We start from the raw sequence: 24710 nt of genomic DNA, 5'->3' as shown, positions 1-24710 counted from the left end.
ATCATTAGCCTAAATAAATCCATACATAATCTCATTACAATAATTAAGCATGTTAACAAATCTACATGCCAACATCAAGTCTAAACATAATATAAAATCATCAGCTCCATCATCAACAACTCCAATGCGGGGGCCTTGCCCCTAGAAGCATCACCACTACTCTGGGTACCTGAAATGATGTCCCCAAACGGGGTGAGATAACAACATCTCAGTAAGCTCAAGGTTCATAGAGGATCCTCTAATCCCCTGAACCCACTTCCTACATGACAGGTCAGATATAAAACATATAATACAGGCATACAACAAAAACATAGCATCATCATATCATCCTTGTGTAACCTTAAGGTCAAAGCCATAGACAGTTACACATGTGTGACTTCCAGGGTCAAGTCATAGACAGTCAGCACAACCTCAGTATGAAATAATTCCCAGAGTCCAGTCGTAGGCAGCCTGCATACCATGATCACTGGCCAGGATCCTCATAGACATATATCATCAGTGCATCATCATAACATCAAGATCATATAACATCTATCTGAATGTGAATGAATGCACATATACATCATACCATATACTTTCATACAATACAACCATAATGTCCATCATCATGGTGGGGCCACAAGAGAGAGAATGCAACTAGAACTAGGAGCTTACCTTAGGGAGCTTAGCTCAAGAGATATGAGAATGAAATTTCGCCTAATTACGTTCATTAGATCGAGTGATAAATCCTAAGTCAGTGATTTTTATGGTATGTATTGATCATGAGAATTGTTAACATAGACAGCTATTTCAATGTTATATAGTAAGAAAATCTGTATATAAACTGCTCTTTTATGACTTAATCCTTATCATTTTCAGCTTAGAAAACTACATCTGCCAGAGGCACATCACATACCATTTTCATGGTGTGAATCATATTTTTGTGGTCATTTTGTTCATGTACAACCACGGTTTTTGAAGCTCCAAGGGCCATGGAGTTGTGTTCTTGAGTTCTCTTGAAGAACAACACTTGTGTGCTTGGTTCTCTTGATTTATAGTGCAAGTTTCCTAAACTTTTCTTGTAAAATCCCATCTTTCTCTCTTGTGTTCATGAGCTATAACTCTTGAGCATATTTTTGAAGGTGTGTTCTTGTTTAAAGTGAGATCTAATAATCTTGCTTAAGGAGGACTTAAAACCCTAATAATCATGACTAATCAAATCTGCCCCTTTGATATAATGTGGGTTAGTTGTGTTAAAAATAAGAAAATCATGGATTAGTGGATTAATTAAGCGTAGGTACTAATTAAGTAATGAAATGATTAAGAAATAAATTTAAAAATACTAATTTAAACACCTAAGCAATTCGGCCATATGTAATTAATTTAGTGGTTAAGTGAAGTGGACTATGCATAATAAACTAATTAAAGATTAAACTCTAAAAATGAACCTAATTAGGGTTTAGCAGCGCTAATCATGCAATTAATGAACTTGAGGTATCATGGCATAATGTGACTAAGTGGGATTTCATATTGTGACCTAATAATAAAAAAATCCAAGAATTAAAGTGACTTAGAGTTGCTAACCATAGGTAATTAAGATTTGATAATTAAATTCACTTAGGGTTAAATGACCAGTTTTTAGGCTAACTTGGGGACGGCATATCTCCCTCCACAATGGTCCTATAGGGATGTGGCTTATATCATTTTTAAGATGGAGATGTTAGCTATGTGGTGTCAAAATTTGGTACCATTTGAAGATGTATAGCATTCTGTAGGTGTGATTGAGTGGAGAGTGCCCTGGGAGGCCATGTGCAGGGGCTGTACATGGTTGCAACTTCCATGAATTGTTTCTCCCTCCGTTATTACTCAGATTAGGCTCATAATATTTTAAATTAAAGATGAAGTTGTCTAGTTATCTGAGTAAAAATGTGAGAGCAATTGTGTAACACCCCGTAGTACTCCGGTTGTTAACATACATGATATTTAACATTCACAGCGGAAGACTTTATTGAAAAGGAATAAAGCGTCTTTCAAAACTACGAGTAAACTTTTTTTCCCAAAACATTTTATAAAAACATTTCTAAAAACGTTCACGTGAGATACTGCGAAAGCATAAATCTAAACATACATCTACTAATTAATCCCATAAGCCAGTATTAGTGGCCATTGGCCATCAAGATATTACATCAAGTGTCATTCCTGACGGAATCTCACGGACAACATAACGGCTGTAATTCGGATAACTGGGAACATGGTTCCCACACATACAGTTAACCTGATAAATATGATAATTTAAACAGACAGCTTGCAAGTCCACACGGACTGTAATCCCCTTAATGGGTCAATACAAACAAGAAGGCTCCATGCCCAAATTAACTGAATACATGCATCAAGTCTATATTAATTCAAAGTATAATCAGTAATTAATCCATGGCTCTAAGGATACAATCATGAGCCTAAAAAAATACATAACATAATCTCCATATATAATTAAACATGTTAACAAATCCACATGCCATCATAAAGTCAAAACATAGTCTAAAATAATCAGCTGCATCATCAACTACTCCAATGCGGGGGCCTTGCCCCTAGAATCATCACCACTACTCTGGGTACCTGAAATGATTCCCCCAAACGGGGTGAGATAACAACATCTCAGTAAGCTTAAGGTTCATAGAGGATCCTCTAACCCCAGAGCCCACTTCCTGCATAACAAGTCAGATATAAAGCATATAATACAGACATACAGCATAAACATAGCATCATCATATCATCCTTGTGTAACCCTAAGGTCAAAGCCATAGACAGTTACACATGTGTGATTTCCAGGGTCAAGCCATACATAGTCAGCACAACCTCAGTATGAAATAGTTCCCAGAGTCAAGTCGTAGGCAGCCTACATACCATGATCACTGGCCAGGATCCTCATAATATATATTATCAGTGCATCATCATAACATCAAGATCATATAACATCTATATGAATGTGAATGAATGCACATATACATCTTACCATATACTTGCATACAATACAACCATAATGCCCACCATCATGGTGGGGCCACAAGAGAGAGGAGTCAACTAGAACTAGGAGCTTACCTTAAGGAGCTTAGCACAAGCCCACACTCCAATATAATACGTATGCTCCAACAAAGTCCTCAAGTGCACGGTTCTCTAGGCACACCTAGAGTAGGAACCATTCACATAATTAATTACATATTAATTAATCAAGTCATATCCACGACTTAATCATTTAATGATTCCACTTTTCATAATTAATCAAGTCATATCCATACTCTAATATAAGTCATATCTAGGGTTTTTAGCCATTATTAATCATGATTAGTGAGTTTTACTTAGAGTTAACCCACCTAGTTAATCTTTCTAGTCATTTTTCCACACTTAACAACTTAATCACAATTTTTTGTCATCAAACCTTATTATTACATGAAATGGATGAAATCATCAAGGGTCCATATAGGGTTCATGTTCATCTTTTTACATGAACAACACACAAAGGTCCAAAGGTGGCACCTTTACTCATCAAATCCATGATTCCATGGTTCAAAACACACCCACCATTAAAGATATTCACCAAACCATTACTTTAAAAAAATTTAAACAACATTCTCCTCATGAACATATCAAAACCGAGGCACTCGTCAAGAAAAATGGAGTCTTTTTGGTTCATATTTCCCAAGTGGGAGCTTACTTCTTCATGGTTCCTCCTTTAGCTCAAGTCTCCACCTTTTTTCCACCAAGAACACACCTTTAGGCAAGCACACACCTTCATGAACATGCTCAAGAGTTAGAGCTCAAGAACACAAGAGGAAAATATGAGATTTTTCATGAAACATTCAAGAACACAACTCCATGGCTCCATGAAGCTCCAAAACCATGGCTGTCCTTGTAGAGTATGACCATGAAAATTTGGCTTCAATCCATAAAAAATGGTATGGTTGTGAAGAGGAGAGTGAGAGGAACAACTTTGATGAAGGATGTTTTATGTTTTGGAGAGGTTTAGGTGATGGAATCTTAGAGAGAAGTGAGAGAGTTTTCAAAATTTGAAATTTAGAGAGAGAAGGAGAATTGGGGCTGCTGATCAGATTTGGAAGTGAAGGAGAGGAGGGTTCCTTAATGAGGGGTGCCATGTCACTAAGTGACCATTCGTCCTTTAGTGAGTCCCGGTGTAATTTTTAACTGATCGGTCGTCAAATTTTTACCCAGAAACTCCCAAGACTCTAAATTTTGTATTTAACATTAATTTTGTCTAATTATCATGTTCATAACTTAAAAATTTAATTGGTAGATCACAGATCCACTAACAGTTGTTTAATTACACTGTAGTCTTTATCGGTGTTCTAAACTGTACCCGAATTTCATAATTTTTTTAACTTTAACATTTTTGGTCTAATTATGACTTGTTAGGCATATATTGGTCTTTATTTCCATTTTCTCATCTTTTTCCCGTTTTGGGATTCTACCGGCTGCTGCTACAGCAGTACAAAATACCCGGCAGAAGTGACTTTTCAAAAATATCTCAATATGGATATCAATCTTCATCAAATCATATCCTAACCTCATTCATGATGTTTATATCATTAGATTAGCTCTCAAACTATAATTTGCTAACTAGGAGCTATTCTACTAACTGTTACTGCGTCAGCAGTCAAAATTAACAGATGAAATTCATCTGTGCAAAATACCCTCAATATGGGTATCAAAATTCTTAGGATTTCATCCTCATTCTATTTATGACCATAAGGTCCTCATTATAACCCTCTAATTTAAAAGTCATGTAATTAGGGTTATTATATTCACCACATCTTTTAAGAAGATTTTGTCCATAAAATCGGATCATACCTGATATCAAAATCGGGATAATGCCGGAGAATATCATCCTCCCGCTCCCATGTGGCATCCTCAGGTGTCAATCCCTCCCATTGAATCTTGATCATGGGAATAACTCTATTTCAAAGCCTTTTCTCATCTCGAGCAAGAACCTTAGAAGGTCCAATAACAAACTTCAAATCCTTCTTAACCTCTATGTCATCGGGCTGTACAATATGTGAATCATCAGAAATATATCTGCGGAGCTGACTCACATGGAAGACGTCATGTAAATTTGCCAAGTTGGGAGGTAGAGCAAGTTGATACGCCACCGGTCCGACCCTCTTTATTATCTGGTATGGCCCAATGAACCGCAGACTCAACTTTGAGGAACCATGATAATTGCACACAACTACACCCGAAATGAGTTAGCTGCGCTCATACAAGTGATGACATATGCATTATCAAAGCACTCAAAGAAACACTCTATAGGTAGTTAACACTTAAGCAATAAATCAGTGAACGTCCCGGTGAAACTGCTCTGATACCATAAATGTAACACCCTGCAGTACTCCGGTTGTTAACATACATGATATTTGGCATACACAGCGGAAGACTTTATTTTAAAAGAGTAATAAAGCGTTTTATAAAAATACGAGTAAACTTTTTCCAAAACCTTTTATGAAAACATGTCTAAAAATGTTCACGTGAGATACTGCGAAAGCGTAAATCTAAACATACATCTACTAATTAATCCCATGAGCCAGTATTAGTAGCCATTGACCATCAAGATATGACATCAAGTGTCTTTCCTGACGGAGTCTCATGGACAACATAGCGGTTGTATTTCGGATAACTGGAAACATGATTCCACACATACAGATAACCTAATTAATACAATAATTTAAACAGATAGCTTGCAAGTCCCACACGGACTGCAATCCCCTTAATGGGTCAATACAACTAATAAGGCTCCATGCCCAAATTAACTGAATACATGCATCAGGTCTATATTAATTTGAAGTATAAAAGCATCAGTAAATAATCCATGGCTCTAAGAATACTATCATGAGCCTAAATAAATACATACAATAATCTCCATAAAATAATTAAGCATGTTAACAAGTCTACATGCCAACATCAAATCTAAACATAATATAAAATCATGAGCTGCATTATCAATTACTCCAATGCGGGGGCCTTGCCCCTAGAAGCATCACCACTACTCTGGGTACCTGAAATGATGTCCCCAAACGGGATGAGATAACAACATCTCAGTAAGCTCAAGGTTCATAGAGGATCCTCTAACCCCTGAGCCCACTTCCTGCATGACAAGTCAGATATAAAGCATATAATACAGACATACAGCATAAAATAGCATCATCATATCATCCTTGTGTAACCCTAAGGTCAAAGCCATAGACAGTTACACATGTGTTACTTCCAGGGTCAAGCCATAGACAGTCAACACAATCTCAGTATGAAATAGCTCCCAGAGTCAAGTCATAGGCAGCCTACATACTATGATCACTGGCCAGGATCCTCATAACATAAATCATCAGTGCATCATCATAACATCAAGATCATATAACATTTATATGAATGTGAATGAATGCACATATACATCATACCATATACTTTCATACAATACAACCATAATGCCCACCATCATGGTGGGGCCACAAGAGAGAGGAGTCAACTAAAACTAGGAGCTCACCTCAGGGAGCTTAGCACAAGCCCACACTCCAATATTATACGTATGCTCCAACAAAATCCTCAAGTGCACGATTCTCTAAGCACACCTAGAGTAGAAACCATTCACATCATTAATTACATATTAATTAATCAAGTCATATACATGACTTAATCATTTAATGATTCCACTTTTTATACTCATATACCAATAATATGCCCATTACAAGTCTAGACCAATTATTACATAATTACGTATTTTAGTGCATTATTACAAGCTACCTAAATCTTTAATTAATTACATATCTTAGAATCATATGCAAGGCTCACTTAGGTAACTTAGATTATTTTCAACTCATCCAAGCCATATTTATGATTATTATAAGTTACTAAGGGTTCCCCTAAGCCCACTTAGATTAAATATCACTTTTACGGTTTTTCCAAAACTGTACATGCTTCTGTTTTGTAGTCACTGAGTGCAACTCACTTGTTATAAAATTCTAATCTTTTATTATGTTAATCTAGACTCAATTAAATTTTCAACAAGTTATCACATGCCTCATTTGGAGTTTCCTAGCTCCGGTTATCACCATTTGAAGTTGGACAAACAAAGTTGTTTGCCAACTCCGAACAAGGCCCTAAACATCCTTTACCATTTCTGCGATTCTGGAAAATATATTAAACCAATTGCTCTCAAATTTTTATATAGACAACTAGAAACCTTTATATTTAATTAGAAATATTATGAGCCTAATTTTAGTAAGTAAAAAGGGAGAAACAATTCGTGGAATTTGCAGCCATATACAGCGCCCCTGCACATGGCCTCCCTGTGCAGTCTTCACTCAAACAAACATACAGAATGGAATACATCTTCAATTGATACCAAATTTTGACACCACATAGCTAAGATCTCAAGCTTCAATTTGATATAAGTCACAGCCCTATATGACTTCTGTGGAGGGAGATATGCTCTCTCCAAATTTTCTTAAAAACTGGTTACTTAGCCTTAAATGTGTTTACTTAACAAACCTTAATTACTTTTGATTATAAATCCTAATTCACATTAATTCTTGGATTTTTATATTATTAAGTCAAATTATGAAATATCATTAGTCTCATTATGTCATGATACTTAAATTTAACTAATTGATTAATTAGCGCACCTAAATCCTACTTTAGTCTAATTTTAGAGTTTAATCATTAATTAGTGTATTATGCATAATCCACTTCACTTAACCACTAAATTAATGTCCTAATTAGGTCTTAATATTAATTTTAACATAGTGACCCTATCTTAAGCATACATGGCCAAATTATTAGTGTGCTAATTAGGGTTTTAAAGCTTATTTCTTAATCCTTTCTTTAGCTAATTAATCTTTACCCTTAATTAATCCACTAATTCATCATTTCCTTTTTTTTAACACAACTAAACCATCATATACCTAAGGGGGCAGATTTGATATGATAGTGTCATTAGGATTTAAATTCCATCCTTAAGCAAGATTAGTGTTCTTAAGCTTAAAGGTTGCATTTTTAACATTATCCTTGGTTCAACTCATGATTCTCCACACTTTCCAACATCAAGAACTCATTTTTATTAAATTACAACATCAATCCCATGAAGAAATCATGTTGGCCAAATCATATAGGTGGGTGTGGGAGAGTTTTGGTCACCATTTTTCCAAGTAACCATGCTTACTTCTTCAAGTTAGCTCCAAGGCTTCAAGCTTCCACTTTTCTCAAACAAAGATGCATCCTTTCCACCAAGAACACACCTTTAACAAAGACTCAAAGTTAGAACTCAAGAACACAACTCAAAGGTGGGATTTTTCAAGGAAAAGATTCAAGAGACTTACACTAAAACTCAAGGAAACAAGCACCAAGGAGTGTTCTTCCAAGAGAACTCAAAATAACATCTCCATGGCATGACAAAGCTCCAACACCGCTGCTGTATGGGAAGGTTTCCACCATGAAAATTTGGCTTTTCAAAATAAAAATAGGATATTCTTGAAGAGGATGATGAGAGGAACAACTTTGATGAAGGAGGTTTGGTTGATTTGGTGAGGTTTTGGAGATGAAATCTTAGAGAGAAGTGAGAGCAAAGTTTGAAGTTTGAAATTTAGAGAGAGAAGGAGAAATGGGGGCTGCAAATATGATCAGAAAAATGGGGGAAAGGTGCCCTAATTAAGGTTGCCATGTCACTAAGTGACCATTCGTCTTTTAGTGAGACCCGATGTAATTTTTAACTGATCCGTCGTCAAATTAATACCCGGAAACTCCCAAGACTCTAACTTTAAGTACTTAACATTAATTTTGTCTAAATATGATGTTCATAACTTAAAAATTTGATTAGTAGATCACAGATCCACTAACAGTTATTTAATTGCACTGTAGTCTTTACCGTTCTTCTTAACTGTACCCGGATTTCATAATCTTCTTAACTTTAACGTTTTTGGTCTAATTATGACTTGTTAGGCATATATTGGTCTTTATTTCCATTTTCTCATATTTTTCCCATTTCGAGATTCTACCGGCTGCTGCTACAGCAGTACAAAATACCCGGCAGAAGTGACTTTTCAAAAATACCCCAATATGGGTATCAATCTTCATCAAATCATATCCTAACCTCATTCATGATGTTTATATCATTAGATTAGATCTGTAACTATAATTTTCTCTCTTGAAGCTATTCTACTGACTGTTACTGCGTCAGCAGCCAAAAATAACAGATGAAAACTCAACTGTTCAGAATACCTTCAATATAGGTATCAAACTTCATCAAATCTCATGCTTACATCATTTATGATATTCATATCATTAGGATAGTTCTCTAACTTAAATTCACTGTACTGGAGCTATTCTACAGTCTATTACTGCGTCAGCAGTCAAACATAACAGATGAAAATTCACCTGACTGAAATATTGTCAATATGGGTATCCAAATTCTTAGAATTTCATTCTCATTCTATTTATGACCATAAGGTCCTCATCATAACTCTCTTATTTAAAAGTCATATAATTAGGGTTATTATAAAAATCTTCTAAGTCACTAGATTCAAATAGGACAAATTGATTTCTTTAATATATTATTATCTTTTTAAATTAATACAATTAAATTTAATAATAAAATTAAAAAATTCTCACTCTCTCTCCATTAAATTTAATAATAAAAAATTAAAAACTTCTTTCGCTCCATTAAGTTTAAATGACCTTTCTCTCTCTCGTTATTAATGTTAGCTTTAAATTTCCTCTATCTCTATTAAATTTTATTATTTTGTTTCAAATAAGAGGACGTAACTCTCCCATTTTTTTCTGCACGCGGTTACCTACTCTCAATTTTCATACATTTTTAAAAAATAATTTTAAAATAATTATTGAAAAAATTGTTTAACTATTATTTAATCATTCAAACCCCATAAAACTAAGAGAAGGATTAGCATTGAGTCCCCAAGATTTCGCCATGTGTAAATTAATATAATACTGTTTGAAATTATGGCTGAATAATTAATATAATTTTAAAAAAAATTAAAATAATATGATTTGACTATTTTTAATTATTCCAACCCCACAAATATGATCAAATCCTACACCTGTACTCACTTTCTCTTTTTAAAAATATATTATTTATTTTCCAAATAAATTATATTATTTTAATAATTATTTTTAAAATTATATTAAATTCATCAGTCCGCATATATAAAATTAAATTATATTCATCAGTCAACACACATATGTATTTTATATAATACATATTTCAAAACGCCCAATTTTTCTGACACTGCATGCATCTAATCTCATGTCATTTCCAACAAATTTTTAACCATTGGAAAGCATTTTCCATGCTCCAGTCAACAACAGTTATCTCCTCTCAATCCTCATTCCTTATATATTATTATATCTCTCCCCCCACCCTATATATGGCGTTCTCTTCTTAGCAAAAGCCAGTCAGATATCACCATTCAATCTTCATACATTATCTTTTCTCAGTCATTTTTCTGCAGTGTGCAAATGGTAGGGTTTGGTAATATAATACCTAACAAGTTTCTCGGCCTTTTGCTTTTGATGATACCGATGTTGCTTCTTAGCTCATCATCCTCATCTCAAGCAGCGGCAAAGGAATTTTCTGTTGGTGGTAAAGATGGTTGGGTTGTGAAACCTTCCGAATATTACAATCAATGGGCTCAAGAAAACAGGTTTCAAGTCAATGACATTCTATGTAAGTCTAATAATATTAATTTTATCTTTACAAAGAAATAAGGATATATAAAAGGGTTCTAATATATATTCATGTTCTATTTTGGATGCATGCAGATTTCAAGTACAAGAAAGTGGACGATTCAGTTCTGGTAGTGAAGAAAGAGGATTATTTTTCCTGCAACAACAATAATCCCATTCATAAGATGGACGATGGGAATTCAACTTTCCTTTTGGACAGGTCGGGTCACTTTTTCTTTATCAGTGGCAACGTTGACAACTGCAAAAATGGTCAAAAGCTTATAATTTTTGCCATCGCTTTAAAAGACACACTGTCGCATGCTACACCACCGTCCCGGTCACCGGCGAGTGTCTCACATGGACATGGAGGAGGGGATGGCGGAGGATGGAGTGTAAGAGTAAATGATGACAATAGATATTGCTCCAATTTATGCTGTAACATAGTTGGTTGCTTTTGTTGTTAAAGGCAGACCACATAAACTGGATGGATAAGTATATCCATGTAGCAACTAAATGTAAGAAATAATAAATAAGAAATAAAGATTGGACTCTCTATTCTCCATGCCATGTGTGTCGTGGGTTGAAAAGTCTTCTTTTAACTATGCATGTAGCTGACACATATTTGATGCCTATGAAGTAAGTTTTGACGGTTTCACAAAAATAAAATAAAATCTAAGCTCATCAAACTATGAAATTAAACATAAATGCTAATGTTCCTAAAATGAACTATTGGATAAATAGTTTTCTTCTCAATCATGTTGCATTTTTTTATCGGTGCTTTATAGTTAATTTTATTGGTTCTGATTAAAAGATCTAAAATGTTTTATTCGACAAATTTTTTGTAATAATTATGTTAATAAAATTTGACTAAAATCAGTCAATGACCACCTAACATTAAAATATAGCGCTAAACCAAAAAAAGTTGTTTCAAGTGGTGCGTGCTTAATTTCTTTTAAGCAAGGTTTTGAGTTCAAACCCTTGTGAATACGAAAAATTTCCTTTGGGAGAGCTAGCCCCCACTATAAAGTCTAACTCAAACAAAATTATGTCTCGTGAAGGATATATGAGATGCTTCATAGGTGCTATAGAAAGTAAGGAAGAGGTGTATAAAAACTTTTTGTATAGTATTTGTTGCGAAATCGGCAAGTATACCGTTCGTTTCAAATAATAAAGTGGAAGTAAGATATCGTTCCCTCTAGGATTAATGCACCAACTATTAATCTAACTATTCCCCTTGAATTGGAAAAGTTTAGTTTGATTAGGAAAATATTTGTTGATAGAAATTTAAAAACAAAAATTTAAAAACAATAATATTCAAAAGCATTCAAGAATATCAAGAACGTCAAGAAAATATGAATGATTAAAAATTGTAAAAGAAGCTGCAGTCAGGATGCACTTCACCTCCAATCCTCCTTTATATTCCTAAATTGTATTTTATAACTAACTAATTTATTAGCCCAGACAATTCACTATTTCCCTATTAAATAGTCGAACCCTAATGTCTTAGTGATTTCATCCCTTTAACCCAATTACAATTCTAGTGTCCTAGTAATTCCTCTTGAATTAAACATTAAGCAAATGAATTAAAAGTCTCCAATCTATGTAAGCCTATGTCTGGGTCATGCACGGATTGTTATTCTACCCTTGTCCAGATTAAAACCCCAATATGTCTATTGTGAGCTCTAACCCTCAAAATCCTATAATAGAGCGATCAATTCCATCAAGGATATGAAAAAATTAACACAGGTAGAATAAAACTAAACAAATTAAATTAATTATAAAAACAATTTAAAACTCATAAAGGATTCACATTGGATCCGTGATCCCAACTACAAAAAGAAAACTAACTAGACATATCTGGATTTAACAAATCAAAATAATAAAAAGTATTCATAAAACAGAAAGAAAGAAAGAAAATGAAGAGGAAGAATCAAAGGTCTTCGGTCTTCAACTTCGTCGAAATCCTGATCTCCAGCGTGAGTCTCCAAGAATTCTCTCAATTCTCTGATTCTCACAATTCTCTCTAGCCAAAGATGCTTTTCTCTGGGGTCTTAGTCTCTTTTTATAGATTTTGTGCCCTTGTTTTGAAATCTTGATCAAATCTCTTGGTCCAATCTCCTCCTGATACAGCCTGAAACAAGATTTAAAATAATTACGTGCTTCCCGCGCTACTAGCGCCAGGTTGGCGCTGATAGCGTGGGAATATTGGTTGAATGTAATAGCTTCGCGTTACTAGCGTGACTTTCACGTTAGTAGCGCGGTTGGCAGAAAAAGTTGGCGCTGATAGCGCCAGTTCCTCAGTAGTAGTGTGGTGGCACTGTGTTGAAAAGTGAGAGCGCCAGCTCCGCGCCAGTAGCACGGTTGCTTCAGACTTGTATCTTTCCTTTGCTATTAATTGGGCCTCTTTCTTGTACTTTTTCCTACAAAAATATAAGAGAATCAGTGACAAGATACCTGATTAGGGTTTATTAATTTAATAGCAATTATAGCCCTTTTTATTCATGATTGATCAAGATTCTTTCTCTTTTTGGCTTAAAATCATATCTATGCTGGAGGCATATCAAACAATTTCCAGATTTGAATGTTGCTGCCCTCAACAATGTACTAGATCAAAAATAGAAACAAGGATAGATTCTGTGGAGATAAAACACGAAACACTAATATCTTAAGAGATTAGAATGCTATGCATGTATAACTTCCCTGTTGAAAAATTCAAACAATGCTTTTCAGTTTTATCAAGAAATTCGGATCATAACTTGAGTGTTCCTCACTAGATAAATATGTAACTCTCATCACTCTAGTGTTTGAAGGTTTCAACACTCATTCCATCAGTGTAGTAGTAATCCATAGGCTTGATCATATTCTCAAGTTCCTAAGATTGAGGAACTCATTTGTCATGCATAAACTGATCAAAAGGTCTTGAAAGGTTGTAACTTGGCTTAGTTTCGGGGTAGGAATCTTTTGGATAGAGGCTGATTAATTTTTGAGACTGAAATACTGAGATTTCTTGATAATGTTGTATTCTTTATCTTTAATTCTTCCATTTTTCGTCAATTCGAGATTCTTATTCCCTTTTCACTACCTTTTTCTTTTCTTTCCTTGTTTGCAGATATTTTCTTTCTTTTCTCTTTTGAACTGCATTTTTGCATACCCTTCTTCTTTTTCCTTTTGCAACTTACTTAACTTTTCTTTTGAGAAGTACCTTGACTTTTCCTTTGATCAACATTTCAATCTCTTTCAAGGTGTGTCAATGGGAACAAGGTTAAGTCACTTTCATCAGGTTTTTGAATAAATTGGTCTAAGGCTCAAAAGGGCTTAACAATGGAAATTCCTTCTAGGTAGGCTATTTGGCTCTAAGTTAACAAGAATAAATGTGTCTTTATCATATCAGTAATGCATGCAAGCTAGAGAAACATATCAAGTTCTGGAAAACTACTACAGTGAGGCCTCATTGAAAAAAATTTATTGTTTAGGCTCAATCCTCACAGATATAAATTCAAGTTAGAATCAAATTTCAAAATTTCACATCAAGCATTATCTGAAATTCTTCACAAAAGCAATTATACAAACGAGCAGTCATCAATCTCAAATTATGGCAGTAAAGTGATGGTCCACAGATATCACAAATTCTTCTTATGATCGAATCCATTTGATTACTGAGTAAGCTTTTGCACAATCTAGGAATGCTTGTTCAGGAATTCCTTATTTTATTTTTTTCATTTTTTAAAAAAAAATTGAATTAAAAACAGCAGAAAATAATAAAAAGAGAGGTTAAAGTATCTCCCTTTTAACAGAATTTTTTTTCGTTAGACGTCTCTGTTGTGCAATTCCGCAGTTAGCAGTTATCGCATATGGTATGCGCCTAATTCCCAGATTTAGAATGTTGTTGTCCTCAGCAATAAACTAAACTAGTCAAGTGAAGCTACATCGGCGCAGGTGGAACACACACACACACACACACTTGTTAAACGTCAACCAAAATAATCATAACAGTATAATGTACGAAGAGACATAACCCAAAATAAAATATCAAAACAGCAAAATAAAGAAAAATACGAAAGTCAAGATAAATAGTGAAGTGTGTGACATGGACTTTTGGCTATGGCGTTGATAGCGCGGAGCCCGCGCTATTGGCGCGTAGCTATTGTGAAATTTGGATTCCTTGGCGCTAACAGCGCGGATCTCATGTTTAATGTAAGAACCCACACCTTTAATTAAGGAATTTAATTAAATATTTATGTGATTAATGAGATAATTCCATAATTAACCTTAATAATTATGAGAAGGCTTGGATAATTATAGAAAGTAATTAATAATGTTGAAAGTCATTTTTCTGACGAAAAGTGCAGATACCAGTTCTGCTCGCGGTATAAGTGCGTACCGATGAAGTATCCTGAAAAATTATAATAAGTGCATGAATATTCCTAAAATAATATGTAGGACTGTGATTTCAAGTTTCAAGTTAATTTAATGAGAACTAGTGCCATAACTGATACTGGCTATGTAAAAGCGCGTACCGGAAAGGTTCTGCGAAAATTAATATAAAAATATAACAAATCTTAGAAAAATGAGTAGGTTCAGAATCTAAAGTTTGAGATTAAAATGCTAAGCGTAACTATTTTTGTTAATATTGTGTGATTAATTAAGTGGGCCTATATAAGCTTAAGGGCACAATGCCCTAGGTCAGATGATATTACTCTTACGTATAGCCTTCTGGTGCTATTTGGTTGCTGCCATCTTCCCTTCACCATTTCATCACCTTCCCTCTCCATTGAAGCCTCTTGAGACCATCTTTTCTCTTGAGTTCTTCATAAAGACTCCTAGTGTGTGTGTGTATGTGTGTGTTTAAGCCTTAGGAGGGTGAAAGGTTCTCCATTTCTGAGTGGTATCTACTGCCTTGTGTGAGTTGTGGGCTGAGTTGGTGGTTCCCATTCGTGTGAGCCATTATTCATGCCATTGGAGGCTTCAAGGAACCTTCATTGTGTAGAAAGGACCAAGCTTTGGTGTATTTTTGTGGCCTTGTGAAGTCAGAACTATAGTGCTGTGTAGAGGACCCCTTGTGTGTCTCATTTCCGGAGTTTTGGATCCTTAGAGGTATTCATGATCACCTCTTTGTCATTTTGATGTTTTAAGCTTGTTTAATCAGTTAAAAAGTAAAACTTGGATCATTTAAGTAAAGGAATGTGTTTCTGAGTTCATAACATGTTAATGAACATCTATTTAGGGAGTCATTGGACTCCCAATTACATTTGGACCCTTAAAAATGGGATTATGCAGTTGTCTGTTCGAAATTCTGCATTCTGTTGGAGAAGTATTCGAATACTTTTCGTGTAGTATTCGAATACTTGTCCTCTGGTAGTCGAATACTCCTTGCAGGAGTATTGGTATATTTTTCTGGGAAGAAAAGTATTCGGATACCTTTGAAGAAGTATTCGAATACTGGAAAGTATTCGAATACAGTGAGGTCTGGTATTCGGATACTGTGGTATTCGGATACTGGGGGAAAAGTATTCGGATACTTGGAAGTATTCGAACACTTAAATGAAACTAATCGAATACTTTCTGGAGACAAGGAGTATTCGAATACTCATCGAGGAGTATTTGAATACCACCTGCAGAAACAACATGAAATGAGTTAAAATGAGTAAAAAAGCCTTAATCACTTAATGTAATCTTGAGCAATGATTATTGATAATTAATTATTGTATAAACAGATTGTGATTGTGCTGTTTGTGGGCCTTGAGCTTGTGTGGACTCTTGGCTTGGATAGTTAGCTTGCAAGGTAAGTCCTCGGTTTAGCCATTGTTGGTTCCACATGTCCCATGGAGGGATGGTTTATATGCATGTTGTGTTACATGCTTTGATATTTGAAATGCTATTGAGCTGTTAAGTGTCAATGCTTATGATATGTATGTGGTTTTCGCCTGACGGGATGTGATCCTAAGGGCAGGTACGGTATGGGCGCGTACTGTGTGGGTAATAGACGTATTCTTGCATTTCTCTGGCCAGTAGATTATTTATAACACACATGACATGATTATCTGCTGCCTTGCACTGATTTGGAAATTATATTGTTAAACTGTTTTCTAACTTATATTGCACATGTAAGTGAGCTTGGGGTGAAAGATCCTTGAGGACCCCTTGTTTTACTGAGATTTTTGTTTAGAGATCTCACCCCACGTTTGGAGACGCTTATTTCAGGTTCAGGTAACTTGGGGACGGATGCCTCTGGCAGCAGGAGGCCGGAGCTTAGTTGATTATTTTATGTTGTATGCTGACATGACTGGATATTGGATGTTGTTTATGTTTTTTGTCATTCTTATGATATTTGATTTGAGACTCTTGTTGGGCTTGTTGCCTTATTTGGTGAGCATGGGGTTTGTCCATGCCGCTTTGATGTTAGTACCTTTTAGGTTGAGTTGTATAAACTATCAGGTTTATCCGGTCTACGTGTTGTAGTTTCGTGACTAGAGACACATTTATGTTATTTATATATTGAGGTATTTTAGTTAGCTGGCTTTTGCAATTTACATACAGGCGATGTTTTGAAAATTATCAAGTAATCAAGTTGGTTATGAATAATAATGTCATAATTGAAAAGAAAAAGATATTCCGCATTTTTAATTAAGCGCAGCTTAATACGATAATATGATAACAAACCGGATATATACGGGGTGTTACATTTTATGGTTTCAGAGCAATGGTTCGAGCAAAAAGCCTGTATGTATTGCAATAGCTTAGGATGCTTTGTGGTGTCTTGTCTTGTGTGTTTGCTCCGATGAGTGTTATTATGATGATGCATATATGATCACATTGTGTGGGCCTGATCAACTCATAATTTGTGTAACTTGTGCAGAGTTATGGTAATACCCAGGAGAACTCGCGAAACTGCTGAGGGTCAACCAGACCCGATCCTGACTGCATTGGCTGAGATGCAAAAGGCCACTGGATTGGCCAACGTGGCAATGATGGACGCCATTCGAGAGGCAAACCAGTAGGCCACAGAGGATGCCCTTGAGGCGAACCGGCTGGCGAACATGACCATGATGAGGGTCACGCTAAAGGAGATGAGGGTTGGTCCTACTGTTGGCCAGTATCCTCCGCCGCCACCTCCACTGCCACCACTGCTGCCGCCTCCACCTAGTGTTCAGGACGAGAGCCTGAGTCACATTGATAGTGCTACTCATGTCACTGGGGTGATGGAACCCTATCTTGAGCCTGCTGAGGACCGTGACGTGATCGATCACCGGCCTAATGCTTTCCGCAAGCATAAGCCACATTCCTTTCATGGGTCTTATGATCCTATTGCTGCAGCGAGATGGCTACAGGCGCTGGATAAGATCTTCTAGGTCATGCAGTGTACTGACTCGCAGTAGCTGATGTTTGCAACGTATATGCTGGAGGGCGATGCCCATGAGTGGTGGATGAACACCTCTCACGCTTTTGAGATGCAGGGTCATGTTATGACATGGCCATTCTTCGAGGATAGCTTTCTGGGTCGGTACTTCCCTTATGATGCACAGGAGAGGAAGCAGGGGGAGTTCGACAGGTTGGTGCAGGGCTCGTTGTCTGTTGACGAGTACCTGGCCAAGTTTAATAAGCTGGTGAAGTTTGCACATTTTCGGATGGTTTCGCCTACTCCGACGTTCTTGGCTGCTAAGTTCTGTAGGGGACTTAACGAGGAGATAGCTGATCGCCTTGCTGGAGCGGCTTCGAGAGACTTCAGGACACTCGTGCAACAGTGTCGGGACATCGAGGATGTCTGTATTACGAGTAAGGCCAAGAGAGACAGGATTGTGGAGACGAAGGGGACTGGTAGTTCCACTTCCTGGAGAGACATGAAGTTTGGTCCGAAAGGAAAGCGAAAGCAGTTTGCGGCTAGGCAGGCGCCTGGTCAGTTCAAGAGGACTTCGTCACAGCAGGGAGGTTTTGCTAGGCCTCCTTCCACTCTTAGATGTTCGGGGTGTGAAAAGGAGCATGCAGGACGTTGTGCTACGAGTCAGCTGATATGCTTCCAGTGTGGCAAGAAGGGCCACTTTTCCAGAGACTGCCTATCATCGATGGCGAGAGCTGCAGTAGTTCAGGCAGTTTCAATGCAGATGGTTCCCTTGGAACCAACAGCGGCACCTGCAGTGCCACCTGGTACTGGGCGTGTCTACACCTTGGATAGGCAGCAGTCGGACCGAGCTCCGAACCTTGTCAGAGGTACTATGTCTATTGGTAATTCTTCTGTTGATGTATTTGATTCCGGGACTACGCATTCGTTTATTGCAACCCCGATTACTATGGGGCTTGAGTTGCCCATTGCTGTTCTTTCTCCACCGTTGCGGGTGACTACCGCCACCGGAGAAAAGTGTGATACCTCCTCTACACATCGAGATGTCGTGTTTCAGTGGGATGGCCGTGACTTCTCGGTAGATTTGATAGGATTGCCGATGGCTAATTTGGAAATCATCATTGGCATGGATTGGTTGTCCAAGAACTGTGTTATGATTGACTGTTGTGCCAAGCGCGTGGTGATGTCTCTGTGTGATTCCACAGCCAGTTCCTCAGCATATATTTCATTGCTGCAAGCTAGGAGAGCCTTGAGAGCAGGGGCATTCGGCTATGTCATGTTGGGAGGGTTGGTGAGTGGGACACAAAAGGATATCACTGGCATTCCTGTAGTGAGGGAATTCCTCGAGGTGTTTCCTGAGGAGATTTCTGAGTTTCCGCCACAGAGGGAGATAAAGTTCTCCATTGACTTGTTGCCTGGTGTGGGGCCTATTTCATTAGCTCCATATCGGATGTCGCCACCGGAGTTGGTGAAGTGATAACTCATATTTTGTTAAACTTATTTATTACTCTTGGTTGGTATTTTTATGATTTATTTGAATTAAATAAAGGTCTTTTGGATCAAATCACAATTTTAGATTTTAATTGGGTTTAATTGATTTTCGTCATAATTTTTCAGATTTACACTACTTACGTATTTTGACCATATCTCACTCTACAGATATTCTATTGACTCTGTTCTTGTTGCGTTTTGCATCTAACCGATAGGGCTACAATCGTTATTTCAGCTACTAAATCCCAATTCAGACGGGACGATGGTCTAAACCTGAGCTCAAGATGACGTGTTTTTGCTGGAATTTTATTTTGACGTTTGGACTTGTAATTCACATTAGGACCCAATGTGTTTAGGGCCCAAGGCCATGTTTTATTGTTTTATTTTATTTTATTCAGCTTTTATTTTATGTATGGGCCGAAGCGGTGAAACCCTAGCCGTTCTGAATGACGGCTATTCAAGGGAGACTTTAGGAAACCCTTCGACAGTCAGTTTTTGGGAGTTTTGACGACAAAAAAGTTTTTTCTGAATTTCAATTCAATTCTGTTCTTCTTCTTCATCTTCTGTTCTTATTCTTTTTAATTTTTAATTATATTTACCTTAGCCATGCGAGGCTAAAAACCTTTTAATCAACCTAAGGGTAATGGATTCCATGGATTAGTCTTGGGGATATGTGCTTTATTTTAAATCAGTTTTGTTTCCCTTCCAAACTCAGATTGATATCGTGCGATCGTGGATATTCAATCTGAGGTTCGAGATTGCGATTATGGAAAGGGATTAATCATCAGATTTGGTGATTAGATTGATTGACCCTATGACCTTAAATCAAATGGGCTGATACTCTGCGAATGTATAAGTAGAAGCATCGTATTTGATCAAATGCTAAGCGATCGCTTAGAGAGGGTTGTCAATTGGAAATAAGAATTCTTATTCAATTGATAATCAATCACGATTCTAATATCTTTTTATCCGAGGAAAGACGTCCATGGAACCCTAACCTTAGGTTGGTTAATTTTTAATTACGAATTTTAATTCCAATTTTATATTCTTCCTTTTAAATTATTAAACTAAAATCCAAAACCCCCCTTTTTATTTTCTGTTTTCAGCAGCGATTTTCACCCAAACGATTTCCATGAGAGACGACTTAGGGTTTCCACTATACTGCAAATTTTCTGAATCCTAAATAAAAATAATTTTTAATTTGCGCGAGTTCGACAGCTCGTGTCAAATTTGGCGCCATTGCCGGGGAAATTGCATCGGTCTAAATCATTTCTGATTCTTGATCATCTTCTTCTTCTTTAATTTTTGTTTCTGTTTTTGTTAAAAAAACAATTTATTTTTCGTTTTCTTCAATTTTTGTCTCTGTTTCGCTTTTCGTTTTTTGTTTTTCGTTTTTCAATCGCTTTATTTTTAATTTTCGTTTTTTGTTGAAAAAAAAAATTAAAAAGAAAATCTGCAATTTCATGTGTTCGTTTTCTGTTTCAGTTTTCGTTTTTCTGATTTCTTTTAATTTTCATTCTCTGTTTCTGTTATAATTAAAAAAAATTCAAAAAAATTCAAAAAAAAAAATCTGCAAAATTCTGTGTTTCATTTCTATTTTTTTCTGTTTTTTTTTCTGCATTCTGTTTTCTGCATTGATATGATAGATGAAATGGTTGATGATATCTCTGTTGATTTGATTACTGAATATCCAGAATTTTCATCATTCCTTGATTCTGATTATGATTTTTCATGTGGATGTACTGATAGTAGTAACTGTACTGCTTGTGCTGAGATAGTGTTGTGTTGTTCTGATTTTAATCATGCATTGAATGATGATTTGCACAGTGGTTCTGCATTGAAGTTGAATTTTGAATTGCCTGTTGAAATTATTGATGATTCTATTTCTGAGAATTTGATTGCAGGCATAGATGTTACTGTGCTTTCTACAGAACCTGCACCCACTAGACTTCTCCCGTCCACTGAGCAGCCACCTAAGTTGGAACTGAAGGTTCTGCTTGACCATCTGAAGTATGCATATCTGGATGAAAATGAGCATTTACCTGTGATAGTGGCCAAGAACCTTCTACCTGAGCAGAAGGTAAAGCTTCTGACATTGCTGAAAGAAAATAAAAAGGCAATTGGATGGATTTTAAGCCCTTGCATGTGCATGCACCGCATTTTACTTGAAGAAGGTGTTAAACCAGTGAGGCAGAAATCAGGCTGTTTGATGCTGTTTATCCTCCTTAGGGAGTTCAGGGAGTTCTCTTCCCTCTTTTTTCTTTTCTTTATGTTATTTGCATTTTTATTTTTATTTTTCTTTCTTTTAGTTTTTGATTTTCATTGGAGATTTTCCTTTTCTTTCTGGTAATTATTGAGTGGTACATGGAGTAGACTTAGATCACAGTGTTTGATAGCATAATCTGTTAGGCTTTGATCTCGATTCTTGGATTACAATTACCTGTGTATTGATTATGTGCTGTTGATTGCATGATTTGGTTTACCCTTGTGAGGTTTTGAGCCTGTATACATGGCATTCATCTTCTGGCCATTCTTTATTTCTTGTGTGCTTCTGCTCTTGATCTTTGTTCTCTAGCACTTGCTCTGGTTCTTTTTGAAACTGCATTTTTCACTTACATGCATGAATATGATTGAGGCATTCATTTCATTCTTTACCCACTTTAGCCAGATAGACATCCCTTACATTATTATCCTTTGGTGAGCCCCTTTGAGCTTTTATATCCTTTATTTCTTAAGCCACATTACAAATTTAAGTGAAAAACCAATTAATTCCACACCCTGGAGATTTACTGAGCATTGGTTTCACTATGATGTTGTGTTTAAGTGTGGGGGTTTGCCCGAGACGGAAAAAAGTTTAAGTGTGGGGGGTGACCATCTGATTCCCTTCTGCTATGTGGTTTTTCTGTATTGAACAAAAAAAATAGAAAAAGCAAAAAAAAAAAAACTAAAAAAAGCAAAAAGAAAAAAAAAATTGTGTGTTTTTTTTTCATTACTTTTGTTTTTTTTTCTTCGTGTAATTCTTAATTTTTGCTCTAGTAGATTGCTGGGTGTTTAACCTTCTTTTTCATATTTCATCCATACATTCACTTCAGCCCCGTTATAACCCTGCGTAAAGCCCTCTTGATTTGTGCATACATGTGTTAGTAGCAGTGGAGAAGTAGAATTTGAGCAAGCCTATGGTAGAATGATTTTCTTGAGTAGATTTGAGTGATACACTGATTACCTGATACACTTGAGAGAAAAGTATTTAGAGCATCCTGAGAGGAACCATTTTCTGTAATTGGCATGTAAAGTTGAAATTAGCAGGTCTTGTGATTTAAGATTAGGAAATTTCTGTCCTTATTGATTTACCTATTGAAGACTTGTGATCTTTGTATATTTTCTGTATGCTAGATAATTGTTAGAAAGGATTGGTTGATCTTAGTCTTTGCTTTCAAATTTAGTTTTTGCCCAGGAGTGCAAAAAGATAAGTGTGGAGGAATTTGATAACTCGTATTTTGTTACACTTATTTATTACTCTAGGTTGGTATTTTTATGATATATTTGAATTAAATAAAGGTCTTTTGGGTCAAATCACAATTCTAGATTTTAATTGGGTTTAATTGATTTTCATCATAATTTTCCACATTTACACTACTTTCGTATTTTGACTATATCTCACACTACACATGTCCGATTGACTCCGTTCTTGTTGGATTTTGCAGCTAACCGATAGGGCTACAATCGCTATTTCATTTACTGAATCCCTTTTCGGACAGTAAGATGGCCTAAACCTGAGTTCAAGATGACGTGTTTTTGCTGGAATTTTATTTTGACGTTTGGACTTGTAATTCACATTAGGACCCAATGTGTTTAGGGCCAAAGGCCATGTTTTATTATTTTATTTTATTTTATGTATGGGCCGAAGCGGTGAAACCCTAGCCGTTCTGAATGACGGCTATTTAAGGGAGACTTTAGGAAACCCTTCGGCAGTCAGTTTTTAGGAGTTTTGACGACAAACAAGTTTTCTCTAAATTTCAATTCAATTCTGTTCTTCTTCTTCATCTTCTGTTCTTATTCTTTTTAATTTTTAATTATGTTTACCTTAGCCATGCGAGGCTAAGAACCTTTTAATCAACCTAAGGGTAATGGATTCCATGGATTAGTCTTGGGGATATGTGCTTTATTTTAAATCAGTTTCGTTTCACTTCCAAACTCAGATTGATATCGTGCGATCGTGGATATTCAATCTGAGGTTCGCGATTGCGATTATGGAAAGGGATTAATCATCAGATTTGGTGATTAGATTGATTGACCCTATGACCTTAAATCAAATGGGCTGATACTCTGCGATTGTATAAGTAGAAGCATCGTATTTGATCAAATGCTAAGCGATCGCTTAGAGAGGGTTGTCAATTGGAAATAAGAATTCTGATTCAATTGATAATCAATCCGAGGAAAGACGTCCATGGAACCCTAACCTTAGGTTGGTTAATTTTTAATTACGAATTTTAATTCCAATTTTATATTCTGCCTTTTAAATTATGAAACTGAAATCCAAAACCCCCTTTTTATTTTCTATTTTCAGCAGCGATTTTCACCCAAACAATTTCCTTGAGACGACTTAGGGTTTCCACTTTACTGCAAATTTTCTGAACCCTAAATAAAAATAATTACTAATTTGCACGAGTTCGACAGCTCGTGTCAAATTTGGCGCCGTTGCGGGGGAAATTGCATCAGTCTAAATCGTTTTCTGATTCTTGATCATCTTCTTCTTCTTTAATTTTTGTTTCTGTTTCTGTTTTTGTTAAAAAAAAATTATTTTTCGTTTTCTTCAATTTTTGTCTCGGTTTCGGTTTTCGTTTTTTGTTTTGTTTTTTTTTTTCGTTTTTCAATCCCTTTATTTTTAATTTTCGTTTTTTGTTGAAAAAAAAATTAAAAAGAAAATCTGCAATTTCCTGTGTTCGTTTTCTGTTTCAGTTTTCGTTTTTCTGATTTCTTTTAATTTTCATTCTCTGTTTCTGTTATAATTAAAAATAAAATAAAAAAATTCAAAAAAAAAATCTGCAAAATTCTGTGTTTCATTTCTATTTTGTTTTCTGTTTTTTTTTCTGCATTCTGTTTTCTGCATTGATATGATAGATGAAATGGTTGATGATATCTCTGTTGATTTGATTGCTGAATATCC

The 24710-nt window shown here is 35.9% G+C and overlaps 1 protein-coding gene across 1 annotated transcript; it reads left to right on the top strand.

Moving 5' to 3' along the window:
- Positions 1-10509: 10509 nt before the first annotated feature.
- LOC133304595 (early nodulin-like protein 1) lies at positions 10510-11180 on the top strand. Its single transcript, XM_061504645.1, has 2 exons — positions 10510-10717; positions 10813-11180. Exons 1-2 carry the CDS (start codon positions 10510-10512, stop codon positions 11178-11180), a joined length of 576 nt encoding a protein of 191 aa, XP_061360629.1.
- Positions 11181-24710: the final 13530 nt, after the last annotated feature.

Source organism: Gastrolobium bilobum, unplaced genomic scaffold (genome assembly GCF_033153095.1).
Source record: "Gastrolobium bilobum isolate Gb01-03AN ecotype WA unplaced genomic scaffold, APGP_CSIRO_Gbil_v1 utg31257, whole genome shotgun sequence".
NCBI lineage: Eukaryota > Viridiplantae > Streptophyta > Magnoliopsida > Fabales > Fabaceae > Gastrolobium > Gastrolobium bilobum.
This window is presented reverse-complemented; position numbering and strand designations above follow the sequence as displayed.

Coding starts and splice junctions, on each gene's coding strand:
- LOC133304595 (XM_061504645.1), top strand. CDS start 10,510: ATGGTAGGGTTTGGTAATATAATACCTAACAAGTTTCTCGGCCTTTTG. Junction 10,718..10,812: donor TCAAGTCAATGACATTCTAT/GTAAGTCTAATA, acceptor GGATGCATGCAG/ATTTCAAGTACAAGAAAGTG.